At 47.5% G+C, this 16,119-nt stretch overlaps 6 protein-coding genes across 6 annotated transcripts; 1 reads left to right on the plus strand and 5 right to left on the minus strand.

Moving 5' to 3' along the window:
- Window positions 1–1,272: 1,272 nt before the first annotated feature.
- FOMMEDRAFT_32123 (uncharacterized protein) lies at window positions 1,273–2,394 on the plus strand (the record flags this gene model as incomplete). Its single annotated transcript, XM_007271550.1, has 1 exon — window positions 1,273–2,394. The coding sequence occupies one exon, from the start codon at window positions 1,273–1,275 to the stop codon at window positions 2,392–2,394; it is 1,122 nt and encodes a 373-aa protein (XP_007271612.1).
- A 264-nt stretch (window positions 2,395–2,658) lies between these two features.
- Window positions 2,659–7,996, minus strand: FOMMEDRAFT_97626 (phospholipase D; the record flags this gene model as incomplete). Its single annotated transcript, XM_007271597.1, has 23 exons — window positions 2,659–2,686; window positions 2,748–3,151; window positions 3,203–3,307; window positions 3,373–3,956; window positions 4,020–4,282; window positions 4,355–4,494; window positions 4,558–4,632; window positions 4,685–4,771; window positions 4,827–4,986; window positions 5,042–5,096; window positions 5,151–5,416; window positions 5,475–5,571; window positions 5,630–5,771; window positions 5,826–5,919; window positions 5,982–6,020; window positions 6,069–6,165; window positions 6,222–6,303; window positions 6,353–6,481; window positions 6,540–6,786; window positions 7,039–7,136; window positions 7,195–7,428; window positions 7,482–7,609; window positions 7,663–7,996. The coding sequence occupies 23 exons, from the start codon at window positions 7,994–7,996 to the stop codon at window positions 2,659–2,661; spliced, it is 3,888 nt and encodes a 1,295-aa protein (XP_007271659.1).
- Window positions 7,997–10,482: 2,486 nt separating this feature from the next.
- Window positions 10,483–11,087, minus strand: FOMMEDRAFT_97900 (uncharacterized protein; the record flags this gene model as incomplete). Its single annotated transcript, XM_007271682.1, has 3 exons — window positions 10,483–10,598; window positions 10,658–10,750; window positions 10,823–11,087. The coding sequence occupies 3 exons, from the start codon at window positions 11,085–11,087 to the stop codon at window positions 10,483–10,485; spliced, it is 474 nt and encodes a 157-aa protein (XP_007271744.1).
- A 731-nt stretch (window positions 11,088–11,818) lies between these two features.
- On the minus strand, window positions 11,819–13,016 carry FOMMEDRAFT_23956 (Emopamil-binding protein). The gene is made up of 6 exons (XM_007271521.1): window positions 12,906–13,016; window positions 12,735–12,836; window positions 12,567–12,669; window positions 12,237–12,505; window positions 12,147–12,160; window positions 11,819–12,081 (listed from the first exon to the last, which is right to left on the minus strand). The coding sequence occupies exons 1-6, from the start codon at window positions 12,960–12,962 to the stop codon at window positions 11,982–11,984; spliced, it is 645 nt and encodes a 214-aa protein (XP_007271583.1). The 5' UTR covers window positions 12,963–13,016; the 3' UTR covers window positions 11,819–11,981.
- Window positions 13,017–13,427: 411 nt separating this feature from the next.
- On the minus strand, window positions 13,428–14,513 carry FOMMEDRAFT_162230 (uncharacterized protein; the record flags this gene model as incomplete). Its single annotated transcript, XM_007271683.1, has 1 exon — window positions 13,428–14,513. The coding sequence occupies one exon, from the start codon at window positions 14,511–14,513 to the stop codon at window positions 13,428–13,430; it is 1,086 nt and encodes a 361-aa protein (XP_007271745.1).
- A 171-nt stretch (window positions 14,514–14,684) lies between these two features.
- FOMMEDRAFT_114647 (ATPase, V0 complex, subunit D) lies at window positions 14,685–16,013 on the minus strand. Its single transcript, XM_007271684.1, has 4 exons — window positions 15,968–16,013; window positions 15,814–15,913; window positions 15,406–15,756; window positions 14,685–15,350 (listed from the first exon to the last, which is right to left on the minus strand). The coding sequence occupies exons 1-4, from the start codon at window positions 15,986–15,988 to the stop codon at window positions 14,752–14,754; spliced, it is 1,071 nt and encodes a 356-aa protein (XP_007271746.1). The 5' UTR covers window positions 15,989–16,013; the 3' UTR covers window positions 14,685–14,751.
- Between the last annotated feature and the right edge of the window lie 106 nt (window positions 16,014–16,119).

A 16,119-nucleotide genomic window follows, 5' to 3' on the forward strand; every position in this document is an offset into this window, starting at 1 on the left:
GGAACGGCACAAGGTTGTCACTGGAGATAGTTTGTGGCCCGACCGTGTACGAGCAGCTGATCGACGAATTAGAAAGGTCCCATGTGGCCACCCTTGGCCACCGGCTAAATGGCAACGTGTTCCAGATACGTACACACCACAACTAAGGGACGCGTCCTGCCATCACTAGCTCGGTCCCCGTTCTGGAGAGTTAGATAGTGCCTATCGCCCCGTCGATATTTTACGCTCGAGAATAATAGAGTTCACCCGTCTTGCGGTAGACCATTTCGAGCGAGCGAGACAGCACAAATTTGAGTTGCAGGAGCCAGAGTGTGGGTCCCGGACATCCGGATCAGATTGCGATCAGCTTTCGACCTCGAGTCGGTGAGAGATACAATCGCTTCCCTGAGATAAAGACAAGGGATGAGAAGATTGGAGAAGTTGCGCATAATCGTTCTCGTATCGGCCGACAAACTCTCCGATCAAAAGTCAGGCAGATGTTACCCCACACCAAAACAAAACGGTGTTCTAATCCGGTAGTGCTAGTGTGTTCTTCCCTTCCTCTCATTTATCGATATTTGTCGTTGTATTCTGCTTTGGCCACACCTGTTGCCCTGTGGACGAGACCAAACCAAACGAATCCTTAACTGCGAAGAACTCATAGGGTTGCCTTTTGTCTGAGCGAAGGAATGGGTATGTATGTATGCCGGGGCGGACGATCCGCTACGTCTGTATTACTTTCCTTTGTTGTCGCTTTCTTTTCACCCAAATGCCGGATGGATCGACTGCAATGTAAAAGTCGCTGATCACGAATGCGCGAAAACACTTTAAACGCCTGTGACGGTCAGTCGGCCATCTGCTTCCGTTTTGACTTGGGCTTCTGAGTGGTTCTGCCGTTCTGTGCAAAGGTTCAGAACTTAAGGTACGTCGGTCCCACTATCCACGCGGAAAACGGAAGCCCGGTTATGATAGTGCGATAAGATTGGTTTCTCGAAGTTGGGTATTCCTAAAAACTGGGTGGTGCAAATGAGGAAAAGGGATGAAAAGGATAGTTCTGACTGATCAGTTATTCCACTTTGTTTCAATTTTAAGAATCCCGTATTTGCTCATGTTTTGTGGCGGCGCAATGATCGCATTGATGTCTTCAAAGTTCAAACGCGACTTGCCGAACACTAATATTATTTTCCTTTATGCACCCTCTTTGTTCGCTCGGTGGCCCATTCCTATAGTTAATATCCGAAAAAGCTCTTTCATCAAACGTCTTGTAAAATTACGCCTGAACGTAACCCCGCGATGTCCACCGAAGACCTCATCCCTCCAAACTCCTTCTCCTTCCCAGAAAACATCAAACTCGACCTTCACGACCTAGTCGTCATCCTCCTCCGTGAACGCCTCCTCTCCGACACTCGTTTCCCCCACGCACGTCTCTTAGAAACCTGCGACGGCTCTCATCCACCCTCTCACGTCCCACAAAACTCCCAAGAGTCATTTCGCCTCAGAGACACACCCAAAGTCGGTTATTTTCTATTAAATAACTCAAATGGAAAAGACGGTGCAGCCGAAGGCGAGGGAGGACCCAACGCGGAACCGAGTACTTTCTTACATGAAAAAGCGAAACCGTATACGGATCTTGAAGAGGACGAGGTAGAGACTGCCTTTTGGAGAGTTAAGAACCACGATAGTGGCTATATGCTTCATCATGCATTACAACTCGTCCTAGATTCACTCCCCAAGTCTACAAAATTACGTATACGAACACCTGACGGCTTCGAATTCTCATGCAGTGCTCAGTCATTCGCAGTCGCCGAGATGGATATACTCCCAAAGGAACTCGTATACATCAACAACATGGAACGACTAGAACACGAAGAGAAGCATATAGAAATGGCAATGGATCAATACGTCTTTGCTGAAAAACACGTTAGCGAACCGTGGGTCTACCTCGTGTTTGGCAAGACCAACGATCTACCAACCAAAAGACGCAACACTCAATGCGTCGCACTTGACATAAACGCATCAGTTCTCGGATTACGCGGGAGCGCGGGAGAACCCTTCGTGATGGAACGTCGGAAAACTTATCACGAACAATTATTACCACGCGTAGCTGAAGAAGACCTCGAACTCAACCAATCCCAACGCATATACGCTATAAATCTCGAAGATTCGGGACCTGCTGCGGAACTCGCGAAACGTATCCTCTCGCGACTGGAAAGGATTACTCGAGGCGAAGAACGATACTGCTCTTATTGTGGCAAAACAGCTCCTAAATCTCAGTGCTCCAAGTGTCGAGGGAAGTCCCAATACTGTGGAAGTTTATGCCAGAGAAAAGCATGGTCGTATCATAAAAGATGGTGTAAAATTGACGCAGCCGCAGCGGACTTGCCAAAACTTGAAAATGATGTCGAAATGAAATGATAAACTAAATTCTTGATTTGTATTTCTACCGCCGCATTTTGTATGCTCAACCGTTAATGTGCCTAAAATTGTATTCCACTAATAACCTTTGTACATTTTGATGGGTATATGCGTGTATACGTAATAAGGCAGTAAGAACCATGTGTAGTCCAATGGAGATGGATTGCAAGAAAATACATAATACATATTCTACATCGCAAGTCTGGTCCTTGATTTAAGAGAATACATACGCTTGGTATTGCTTGGATAACCATTACAACGCGGTTAATCGTAAATCGGCATAGGCAAAAGCCTACAAGCAAGCGTTCGTGAGCCCAAACCCAATAAGTAGAACGAACACATGCATGACTCACCTATCGGCATTGAACAAGAAATTATTCGCAACGTCCTCTCCTTCAAGGAACCGAGTCGGATACAACACAAGATGCCCACGCAGTTCTCCCAAAAGCTTCTCCATCTCATCGCGCTCCCACTTCTCAAACGGTCGATCTGCACGTGATGGCGTACGTCGGATATCATCTTTCGTGCCCGAATCTTTAATACCCAAGTTGCTCGGCGTCTGTGACCGATTGTTCTGAGTCCGGCTACTGCTTGCACTCGTGCGAACGGAACCCTTGGCCTTTAACGTGTCGTGTCTTGAGATATCATCTGCTTTCTCGTTGGACTCCGCCTCCTTTGAATCCTTCTCGTGACCCAAAGCATCCTCGTCCCCCGTCTCGGAAGGGACACGGCCTACAGGCTCGGATGTGTCCTTAACCTGGGCTATCGTCAGCTTCTGATAAGAATCGTGCCTACAAATAGGACTGACTGGTTTATTCATGCGTTCATGATGAAGCACGAATTCCTTATACTGCTTCCAAGTCGTTACCGTATCATCAGGAATACAATGGAACACCTTTCGGAAGATCTCGGTCTATGGTAACACAAGCACATAAGCACATGCTCCTCCAGCCCATCAATCACAATTAAACGACTTACGTTATGCACAGCACATGCAACCCATACATTCTTCCAAAACGCATCGCACACAGGGTCCTCAAACCCATGTGGATCGACCTCGGGAGTGGGAGTGAGAAGCGTCCAAGGGTTTGTGCCAATATTAGCTTCTAAGTGCCTGCGAATAGACTTGCGGGCGTTGACTGCCGCTTTCTCCTCATCAGTCGGTTCACCCCTCGCACCACGTGCATGAGGGACCTCGTCGTCCGACTGCGGACTCTTGGAAGCATCTGCTGGAGCGCCGAACAACTCCCTCGAGCCATTGTGCACACGAGCCTCGTGTGGCTCTGAATCGCCTTTGGAATCATGGTTAGCGTCGGCGGAAGGTCTGTCACCGTTTGACTGCTCTGGCGGCGGCCGATGCTCAAGAATAGTCTTCTCTTCAAGTGTCGGAACTATCGCACTTGCAAAGCCAGGCCCTTTCTTCCCATCTTTCGAAAAGTCTTGACGTTCTTCTTCGAGGTATTTATCATCGGCTGTTGCGTCGGCCCCAGAAGATTTGATGCCAACTTTTCTAAGATAGTACCCAGTGTCCTTCTCAGTGCCAAATTCTGTCCCATGAAGAGCTGTGAAACAGTTGAGACTCAGTCAATCAAACATAAAGTGAAGCTACTTGCCTTGCTCAGCACTATCTTTCAACTCCCCAGCTGCTTCGTTCAGCGCAGTTCTCTCATGAGCTTTACCTGCTTTCGTAACTCCATCATCCGGGCCTCTCCGTTGTTCTTTGTCTGGGTCCCAAGCGTCCAAATCAACCTCATCCTTTTCAGGATTGATAGCCATCAAATCCTCTTCATACATAGCGTCAACATCAACACCAAGATGCTCGCGCATAAGGCGGACACGCAAGGTATGCGCGAACCTCCCAACCTTGTACGGTTTCCCAGCCATAGTTCTAGTATAGCAGTACTGATTAGCATACCGATAGCAACAACACCAATTACGTGAACGCGAGTTGGTCCCTTACCCATCAACCATATCGGTATCCCTAATGATCACCGCAAGCTCTGAGTCCCTGTCGCCCCTCTGGGATCGTTCATTGATGTTCGCAGACCCAATAATAGCGAAACGATCGTCGACGATGCAGACTTTCCCATGAACGTAAACCTATATGCAACATATCAAGATGAAGTTCACGTTCTCGACAAGTGAACAAGTAGGTAAACCTACCATCTCCGATGTCAGAACGTTCCCTGGCAGCTTTCCCCAGCTACGGAGGCAGAAAACGGAGATGTACTCATCCGGCTTGAAAAGCTCGTCAGCATTGTCTCCTTTGATGTGAAATTTTACGCCTTACATCTATGCCTTCTTTCTTTAGCCTAGAGAAAATAGAATTTGGACCCCTGCAGATCGTTCGATTCTGGCATTCGAGAATAATCCGGACCTATAAATTCAAAAGTAAGCCTTGGCATGGAAGAACACAAGTCTAGCCTCCGCACCGCAGATGCATCCGAATGATCTACTGGGTATGGGAAACCCGGTAACAGTGGAATCACAATGCAGCATTTCCACGTCGTCCCTTCGCGGTGAGCGCGAATTATACGATGTACAAGCGCATCACCGATCTTGTTCTCGATAGGTGTATCGTTAACATTTGTCCTTGTTAAAGCTTGATATGTCAATCTGTTATGTGTGAGAGAACATTTAGACTTACGAAGTGATAAAGAATTGATTCTCAATATATACGAAATGGTCCGACAACTGAATTGCTATTGACCGAGGTGGATTAGACTCGTTCCTGAAGAAATCCACGTCAAACGAACCTTTCAAATACGCATTCTGAATCGAATGCTCTACCCTCGTCGGTGTTCCCATTGACCACGGACCACAGGAACGGCATATCTGAACCTCGCATGTGCCCGTCAATCCTTGTTCGTTCAAGTCATGTAACCTGAAATCTGGGGGTGGAAGTAGGAAAGGCATCGTTCGAGTGTGGTTTTTGATCCGAAGTAGATAATTCCATCGTTGCACGAAATGCCGACATAAATCCCGGGCAGGTTGACCAACAATTTGAACACCGACATCGTGCCTAGACGGATAAACCTATGTAAGTTGCGAACTCTTCACAAATAAGGCGTAATTCTTACCAAGGCATTCGCGGGATCCTTTCCCTATCATACATATCTTCGAATGGCTTGTTCAACGTGAAGAAGTCGCTCATACGCGCATTACTATAGTCTTTGCCTTATTTACAGAATAGAGCTTCAGCGCAGCACTGACTGTTTATCAGCCGATATCTTACCTGGCCAAATCTGAGCTGGATCTTCGCTATCCACTCCGGGAGTATCGATAAGAATGTGCTGCGGAGTGTCCCAACGACCGAAGGACAAGTCTATGCCACCCATAAATGCAATGGCTTCGTCAATAACACAAAGCTTCTCATGCTGTTCGGAAGATATATTAGCGATCACCTCGTCCAATAACATACAGCAACTCACATGAGCCCAATAAAATGTTCCTGTCTGGAAATGTGAAGGTGAACGCTGGATCATGATATTGGGATGAAGAGCAGCCAAGCGCTGTTTCGTATAGCTGCAAAACAAGGTGCAAAAAACATTTAGTGAGAATACGACGTGAGGCAGCAAAGGCTATACCTGCTATCTGTTGGTGTAGTTCTATTTGACACCTCTTGACTGCGAAGAATGTTAGACTTAGTCAAATACTGGAAGCATATGACGAACTATAATATTATGTATATCTTTACACCCTCGTACGCCTTTCGCTGGAGAAGCTTGTCCAATCTATAATGCTCCTTGTTTGGCCGCCGCATTTGAAGCTCTGTGCTGACTTCAGCTCTAATCCAACCAGGTAATTGTCGAAAGATACATGCATACCTGGAGAAAGCCACCAATCATGGATGTAAATGCGCTCTCGCGCCATCAAGATAGCCCTAGAGAGATTCCACATGTAATCGCGCTAAAAAGGACATGAGCCCTAGTCGCATGTGTAAACGAAGGATACACACTCCATCAACCAGCCATTGAGCAGCAACATTCAGACGAATCGGTGCAAAACTATCAAATCTATTCCGGCCAGTCCAATGAGATGAGTTCGCAGTCTTCTCGAATGCAGTGATCCACTGCTGCATTTGTCGCTGGAAATTTTATTATGTTAGTATATTACAAGATAATCTGAGCTGAAGATAATCGTACATCATTCTTTGCGAACAGTTTCAGCCGCATCTGTGAATTTGACACGAAGAAAGTGTGTCTCGATACATCCTTAGTACGTTTTTTGCCTTTACTCCGCCGTTGCTGCAATTGCTTCTCCGCCTCAGCTACGTCCGGCTGCTGGTCATCGCCATGCTCATACTCATGCTCATCTCCTTGCATTGGATCCACATTCGTTGATGGGTCAGCCATGGGCGTTCCCGGACTATCGGAACCAGATTCCGAGCCACTGCTTGAAGTAGAACTTGACCGGGACCTCCTAGAATTCGCCGAAGCACCTGATTCAGAACGTGCATGCCGTCGTCTAATTGACGCGACGGTCGTACTATGACGCCCGGTGCTGTTTCGAGAATGCAGACGTCCACTGCCAACACGGAAATGAAATGCTCGCTCGACCTTCTCCTTCACTTTCCTAATAGTACCGTGCTCGCTATCTGCATGTCCGTTTTCACGTGAAGTGCCGGCCTTGTGTTCTTTCGACTGGGTGTGTTGCAACATATTGAGGCCTTGCCGATAATATCTTTTTGGACGCTCAATCTTGAAATCAGGATCGAGCATGAATACATCCCAGATATTGACCTAACAAATTACACAATATCAGTAAGAAGTCGATAGGCAGCAATAACAACACAATGACCTCGCCGGGTTCTTCTACAGCAACGAGATAGCTTTCTCGGAGTGCACTCCATCGCTGCTTCCTCTTCGCTGACCATGAGGAACTCTTCTTGCCAAAGCCTCCGCTCTTCTTTGAAGCAGATTCAATGGTAAGCATACCAGCCTTTGCTTGCCACCCACCAGACTGGGCCAAAGCGATAGAAAGGGCACTTATTTCGAGAAAGCCGGCCATGCGATTCGAGGTCGGGTGGAACATCTACATCAAAGCATTGAGTGCAGCACGAGACATAGTTAGGAAATAATACATACCACAGCACGGATAAGACCAATGAGATAGTTCTCTAGACTTTCGCGCTGCATCCGAGCAAAATCGGCCTTCTTAACTTCCCGGTCATTTTCTTTTCCTTTCTCTCTTAGGAACTTGAAGTAAGGCAGACCTATCACAAGTTCAGCTCCGCGTTTATGAAATAGGATATACGAATTTACTCACTTGTTTTCGGAAACTCCGGCAATGCATCGACATTACGGTTAAAGGCATTCGATAGTCGATAGTGTGTATGCAGGGATACGAAGTCACGTAGCTGCCTATATATAACCCAACGTGCAAATCCGTTCGCGTACTCGCATTCAATACGGAACACCGCCTTATTTCCACTCAAAGGATGTAGACTATCACTGATACGTACGCGCAGTCGATGGAAGAGGACAGGAACACGTCGGTTACCCCGTTCGTCGCGTTCAAACCACAGCTTCAGCATGAGTGCAGCAAGTCCACCAGTAATAAGTTCGTCAGTAATATTCACGACATTAGGCTGCACAGCCATTTGACCACGGCGTGCATCTGGGTCAGCTTCGTTGCGTCCTTGCTGAGCCAGAGCAGGGAGCAGGGATCGCAAGCGGTTCCATCGCGGCGCACCCTTCGAAGTGCTATACTTACGGCTGTTCAACCGCTTCATATGCGGCATGGATTGGGAACGTTCCACGCGTTTCCCGGTCAGCTTGAACTTGCCTGACACCTGGTCGTGCGACGTCGAGCGAGACGGTTGTGTTTTAGAACGTGAATGTCTTTCGTTCCCATCTTCTGGACTTGCTGGTGCTGCTTCTCCATCGGCTTCCTCGTCGGAGACCTCTTTCTCTTTTCCCTTGTCGCCAGACTTTAAGAAATCAAAGTAACTAGTCCAGCCCTCACCCTCTGCCTGAGGCGAGTCATGGGTTGTATGCTCAGCAGTCAACCATTTAAACGGTGTCATCCGTGCATCATCCGCAATCTTGCTGAGCCTATTCTTCTCGCGTTTCTGTTTTGCTTCACGTTCCCTCTCGCGTTGCTCTGGATCAATGTATTCCAGTGCACCACGGAACTCCGAGCGGAGGCGTGCAGCGGCAGAAGGGCGGACTTCAGAGCCAGAGCCAGATGCGGCAGGAGCTTTGCCATTTCCATCTTCGTCGTCCATATTGAACTCATCTCCTAACTCGTCTGGAACTTCCTCTGCGATGTCATCGTCGGGCGCGCGTGTATTCTGACGTGAGAGGTTCGGTGAGCGCACGAGGTTGTAGGAGAAAGAGCGGGGAGGACCCGTACGCGAGGACGGAGAATCATGTGGCGAGCGGGAGAAAATGGGAGAGGACGCCGAGTCGAGGCTTGCTCCTCGACTATGATTCTGGTGGTTCTGATGGGGCATATGGAAGTCAAGACCGTCTGTCTGCAGTCTTTTTCTTCGTTCAGGAGTAGCAAGGTTCATAGGAGGACTCGAGTGAGCCTCGCCATCTGGCGTGCTTTCTTGTTTAGCCTGATCCTCCACATCTCCGTTCGCAAGCGCGCTACCACTTGGCTTCGCGTCTCCGTCTGGCTGGGTGGACTGCTTGTCGTCTTTACGAGTTGCCTGCTCGATTACGTCGACCAAGTTGGCCATTGTTCTCCTGGTGAGTTGAGAAAACCGGCGCAATGAAAGTTGGAGTTGAGCTGCGCTATGAGCTCACAGCTGTTCTGAGCGCAAGATGTTATTGACGGTACTCGGCAGCAGATCCGCTCGCTTAATTCGTCATTACTTCCTTTCTGGGGTGCTGTAATATTATGCCACGTGTTTTCTGCAAATATTATTTCACGTCGCAGCCGAACCGCGTTCACCTTCCAGTCTCCTAAGTCTTTGTCATGTCGCGATACTTGCTCAACCGCATCGGCAGCTGCAGACTGTTCCCTATTGCCCAGAGTACCTCACCTCCCGTACTACGTCTCCGATTAGGCTCCAAACGAGGATATTCACAGGAAAATGCATCCGTAAGCGTAAGAAAGCCAACTCCCAAAGGTCGCCGTACGTCCCTCTCCACCCCATTTCCGTACTGCACAAACCCCAACTTAACACACACAAAAACACGATACAGAAGGAATAACCGTAGAATCATTCCTGAACACTATCGGCCGCAACACCTCCGAAAAAGTAAAAACCACAGACTGGCAAGAATTCTGGTCTCTAGACGGACGTGCGTTGAAAGCCGCTGGAGTCGATGTACGCGATCGAAAATATATACTTTGGTGTATGGAGAAGTATAGGCAGGGTTTGGATCCTCAGACATTTGCGTACCCGCCGCCGCCGAAGAAGAAAATACGAGGGTGTGTTGGTCTTCATTCCTTTTTTTTCTGTTGACGATTTTTGTTAATGTTAATTTTATTTGATAGGCATGGGCCAGCTGTGCAAAATGGGAAACGGATCCGCTCGAGGAGGAAGCAATAGGTACACACGTTGTACACCTGACAGTAATAATAATACAGAACTCCGTCTGTTTAATCTATTTATAAAAACGACAATCCGGATTCTTCGCTTGAGATCTCCGAGACTCCGACTACACATGGCCTCAAGGTCTAGCCACATTGCAACAATGCAAGAAACAGTGGGGCCGCCACTTGTAATCAAATTGTACGACGTGTCGTTCGAGCGTGCCTACAAAGATGTTTTAATGGCAGGGTGTCGCCCGGTTCCGACATTTTACTCAGGCAGATTGATTATTACACTCAAACGGCCGAACTAACACGTAGCTTCATGCCAACTAAGAGTTTAGTATGTCCATATCAACGAAATCTTTTCATCCGCATACAACTTCACTACAAAGCGGGTAGGCAAGGAGTCACCACACAAACACGAAATGTCTCGGTATTAAAGTCCTTTTAACTGAAATAAAGGGTATCGACTACGTCGATGGGTCGAACAAGAAAAGCAGAATTGATAAAGTTTGTCCATGTCATGAAGTTCCAACGTCCAAAAGGAGCGACTAAAGAAAACGACCATCCAGTACTACTTTAGCTAAGAGAGCTAGTTTAAGCAGTAGTGGGAAGGGTGCTCGCGGTTGCAGTGGAGGTGGCAACCGAGGACGAAGAAGAGGAACCGCCGTTGATAGTGAACTCCGGCGAAGCGTTGCCAGAATCGCCGAACACTGTTAGATTAATTTCTATGAGCTTCCACAAGTCAGAAAAGTAAACCAATTGAACTCACAAACGACGATGTAGTCTGAGCGGTCTGCCACGTCGGGGACAGTGACGTTCACCTTCTCGTCAGTGAGCTTGAAGCCCGTAGCAAGCGGGTGCGCTTTACCCGGAAGAAAATTTATCAATTTAATTTCTGCCGCTTTCCTCGCTTCAAGAAGAATAGAGTTCTTACCAAGATCCAAGTTCTCGCTATCGTTCTCGTTGAAACCGAGCACGATAGTACCAGTCGTGTCTTTCACTTCCTGCGGGATATCGTCCGCATTCCACGTAATCTCCCGAGTCTCACCGACAGCCCACACAACACCAGCAGTAGGGTATGTGATCACCGGGTTATACACGATGTTGATGACCGGTTGGCTCGTCTTCTGTGCAGGTGCAGAGGAGACAAGCGAGGCAGAGGCAAGGAGTGCAGAAAAGAGTGCGACAGTGTTGAACATCATGGTGGCTAAGGTAGTTGGGCAGTAAGATGTATTGGAGTTTTGTGGTGATTCGTATGCTCTTGACGGTAAGGAAAGAACGGAAGGAAGGACACGAGCAGACGAACGGCGAAAGGGACTCGAAGGAGGTGGGGGTATGAAAACAAGGGGTGAAAACCTACCCGCTTCTTTATAATAAATTGTTTTTGATGTCACATTTTTTGTCTTCTTTAATCATTAAATCAAAAAGGGTCCGCACTGCTTGCCGCGACGTGTTTTGTGTGCATCCATCCTGAATGTTCGTCATATCATACCGGTCTCCGAGGTGTCCTTCACGTCTCCTCGCATTTTCTCGTATAAACGCTCCTCAAACCGAGAAACATGACAACAAACGTCCACGTAGAAAACCGCACGTTCAGGTGGCTGATGTTCGAAACACTTGAGCGAAGAGAAGCAAATACGAATGAGGGTTAGTCCATACCTGAATCAACATGCCGAATTCGGCTACCTAATGAGCGCGTGATAAAAAACATATCCTTCCGCTAACCCTTCCGCAGACTTAAAAGGAAAGATTTGCTTGGCAGTCGTATGGAGATACACCAGGCACGTATCAAGTCCGTAGGCTGGGTGTTGATGATGCAGCAATTAGTACAGTGAGCAAGCCTGACAGGTGAGGAGGGTGAGCAGTGCAAGGCACGTTCATCGGTTCAAGACAGGATCGCCGCGTCCTTTTTCGCTTCTATGTGGCCTAACGTTATCCCGCCATGGCCATAGCAACAAACAAAACGGAAAATCCTTCAGAAATAAAACCATGCCTCAAAGTAGCGGGTTACAAAACTAAGACTAACAAAATAGCAAATCAAGAATTCAATTTCAACACGCAAGACTATTGCAAGAAAAACCGTCCAGACTCCATCAATTCTTTTTCGCCGCTGCGCTCCGTTGGGCTAGACGCAAAGAGCCTGCAATGTGCTGGTATGAATCGTACATGAGCCAAAGCGGAATAATGACCCAGCTACAGTAAAAGAAAGTTCGTCAGTAAACTTCGTCATCCCATTCATAGGAATCCTTCTAGCTTACATGACATTCATGAACTATGTCATTCACAAAGAAAGTCATCAGTCAACAATTAACCACTATACAACCAGAAATGAATGAAACATGACGTACAACAAGGTAGACGTATAGATACAAGAAATTAGATGTATCAAGATTCGGCGAGCCCGTAAGCCATTCAGGACAGAACGTCATCCATCCACCATACAACTCCGCTGTGCTCAGCACAACGATCCAATAATGCCTCGCCGGGTCCTGGCGTACAAGTTGATACAAGATCAGACAACACATTGGTCCGGCTCCGAGAACGGTAAGGATCTCGAGTGAGACTACTGTTGGATCCGAAACGCCCCAGCGGAAATCAGCACGGGTATATTCTTTCCCTAGTTATTGAAGAAGCATCGTTAGAAATGGATGCAGGATGGGTAATGTAGAAAGCCTGACAGAGCTCAGCAAACGGTCCGACGCTTGAGTTCACTGTCTGGCCAAATGTCGAGAGATACAGGAATGAGCCCTCAAACGAGAAATGGATCATTGCGTCAAAAGCCTGTAAGATTCCGGACACCAGTACAGTCAGAATTTCGTTCCTCTCCATTAGATGTAAGCTCTTACAAGCCATATGAACGCGACTTTATCCTGCCAGCGTGCATTCTTCGGAAGGAGTGCTTTCGCTCCAGTCCTTGCAATGAATCCAATGAGTGCAACCGCGGCAAGCTACATCAATTTAGTTTGCGAAATGTTGTAAGAAAATCAATCATTTGGGTTGGTAGACGGCATGCTCACAGAATACGCAGATGTCGCCGTGAAGAAAGACGGCGGTTCACTCGTTTCAAGTACCATTTTTCACTGTAGATATGAGCGTAGTCGTGGTTGTTTCTAAGAACGTGAATATCGTCCGACTTCCTCTTGGCTGTGAGAAATGGTGTGTTTGAGTTTGGGAAGGTCGGGCGCGTTTCGTGAATTGCACGTGGCATGAGCTGTAAAACGTCCGACGCCGATCCCCCGCTTGCACTTGAGCCTGCTGCAGCATTGGAAGCATCCAGGTTCAGTGCTTGGCCACTGCTTGCAACTCAAAGAATCCTAGAGGTTGAGCAATACAGTGTCTGGAACTCTACTAAAACAATGACCCTACAGTCCCTAGTCAACGTAAAGGGGAAAAAAACCCTACAAACCTGCACAAATAGACCACATCAAATTCACCGAGTATTTTCATTTTTAAATTCAATGGTATAGAAAATGTAACACCCAGATAACCCAATTTACGTGAAAATCATGAAAATTGTTACAGACATTTATCATTTACAGTCATGTCTTTGTCCCAGCATCACCCTTACACCAAACTTTATGATACCTCCACCCTTTCTTCTGACATTCAGGGCTACAATATCTAGCCTTTCCATGGCAATTTTCACACATAGACTCCGCCTCATCCCTTCCACAGTATGCACAATATACCTCCTCGCCACGCGTAATTTTCTGCAGACGTGCAAGAACTCGCGTCGCAATGTCTGCAGAAGCTCTCGCCTTGTCTTCGTCAGCCATCAGAATCCTTCCTGAAAGGACGTACTCTTCGCTCTCTCCAGCCACTTTGGATAACAGTTTGTGATGATAAACGCCTATTTGCTCCATTGCGAACACTTCGTTACCTAGACCGCGCAAACCAAGCATAGGAGCGACGAGGTCAACAGCGACACGCCTATCAGTGAGTACGTCTCCAGTTGCGTCTTCCTTCTCTCCAAAGATAAGGTATAACCATGGTATACCATTCAATTCCCCTCCAGTGTAGTGCTGATCGATGTCAACCTTGTTCGGCCCAAGGTCAGGTCGAGCCCGAATATTGCATATATAACTCGTCATTTTCGGTAAGATGTTCATTTCAGCAACAGCACTTGACCGAGCTTTGCATTCTATTCTATGTCCCTGAGAAGTGCATATCCGAAGTTTGGTTGATTCAGGAAGCGCGTCAAGTACGAGTTGTAAAGCGTGAGCGAGGACAAAGCCACTATCATGGTGCTTGACACGCCAGAAGATAGTTTCAAGACTCTGTTCATCGGGTATATCCTTCCCCTTGAAGTTTTCATGCAAGAAATCGTAGGGTTCAGTAGCAGGTGCGTCTTCAGCAACTTCCGACGGCTCTCTCAGGAAGTAGCCAACTTTCGGATCAGGTAGGCTCGTCCATGTAGCTTGGGCATCGGATGGGAGACAAGTAGCCTTTTCAGAATCATTGCAGATTTCGTAAAGCTGAGAATACCGGAATTGTGTTTGTGAGAATAATCGTTCTCTGAGGACTATAGTGGCGAGGTCGTGCAAGTCTAGTACAAGTTTCTCGGGAAATGAGTAATCTTTGGCGTTGATGAATTGAGGGAACTTGGTCTTGACCTTGCCTGCCATGGCACTCTGCGAGAACGATACCTGTGGTAGCAGAGCAAGTGGGTAAAAATTGAGTCACGAAGTACAATGTCGTTGTACGGTATTTTCCTGTAAGGACCTAGCTCTGCGTAGATTACGCCACATCCGCAAACACGCGCAAATAACTCCATGAGCTTTTCAGTCTGGGAAAACCGGACATGTAGTTATACTTAGAATGAATATCATAGGAGAAACATAAATACAAAACAATGCGATGCTATTAGAAGATTGGAATAAAGTCCTGTATACGGTCCCGAGCGTCCTGAGCAATACACTCCGCAATCCACGTAATACTCCTGATCTCGTGCTCCTTCAACTTTAGATAGCTGTAGAAAACACCATATTGGAATTGTTGAAGGAACGCTTGCTTGTTCAGGTGTACTTCATAAGCGATGAACCGATCTTCGAGTTGTGCAGCTACACTGTCTTCTCCGCCGCCACCGGAGCTACCCGACGCAGCCTCGAAAAATTGGCGGTATTCGGCTACGTTGTCGCATACTTGGCGGACTTGCTCGAGGTCGTCTGCACGTGCGAGTGAGTTGTTACCTTCGGGGAAGAGGCGGCCTATTGCAGGGAAGAGCCGTGCACGCTGTTCTTTGGACAGCTCGGTATTGAATGAGTTGATCGTGACGCTGAGCGTGCGACGGTCGGCTTCGAATTCAAGGATGCGGTGCATCACCTCGGCGGTTGGACCACCGATTTTCTCTGTACAGAAGCGGTGGAAATCTTCTAGGTATGCTTTGTAGAGTGTGTTGCGGATGATTTCAATGTTGAGATCGTCGAGGTCAGCGGCGGACAAACAGCCTCTGAAATAGGGTGCTGCAACACATACACGTCATAAATAAGCCTTCTCAAAAGCGAAGAGACTACTCACCAAGAGGGGTCTCTACAAGCACGCTCTGATACAATTCTTCGACATTCGTTGCAACGCAGAGTGCAGGCATAGTGTCAAAGACGCCCAACGGATGACACCGCTCAAGAAGCTCATGCGTGTCCCGTTCGTGCAGTGTACCAGTAATGAGTAACACGACATTGTCAATCATGTATCCGTAAGTAATATAGTCCAGGAAGGTGCTAAGCGGCTCGACAGCATTGTTCCGAAGGAAATTGAATTGGTCGACGAGGACTTGAGTTGCCTTGTCGTTGATGGTTGAGGTCGAAATGGGGAGAGGTTCATTTGCAAGGAAATTTCCGTAGTCAGTGGAAGACAGTTGCATCCTGAAGTCTGCAGAAATACATGTTCAAGGACTTGAGGGTATGGATCGAAATAAAATAAAATCACCTTCAAGAGTCTCACATTGTGTAAGGTTTGCGTAGTGTCCCTGAGTAAGGATGCCCGCCTTGTAGCCCCTGACGATGCCTTCCAGGAAACCAGCGGAGACCTTGTTGACCAAATATTTAGTACTACATTGCGGAAGAATAATGTCGCCACATACGTTGAAGAAAAGCGCCTCCATTGTCGCTGGTGGTGCCGAGGATAACTGCCTCAGTCTGTGCCGCGAGCAGAGTTGCTGAAATGACACTGCATCACACGCGGTCACGAGATTACGTTATAGTTGGACTCTATAGTTGGACTCAGCGCGCCTCG

The sequence above is a fragment of the Fomitiporia mediterranea genome, assembly GCF_000271605.1.
Source record: "Fomitiporia mediterranea MF3/22 unplaced genomic scaffold FOMMEscaffold_18, whole genome shotgun sequence".
Classification (NCBI taxonomy): Eukaryota; Fungi; Basidiomycota; class Agaricomycetes; order Hymenochaetales; family Hymenochaetaceae; genus Fomitiporia; species Fomitiporia mediterranea.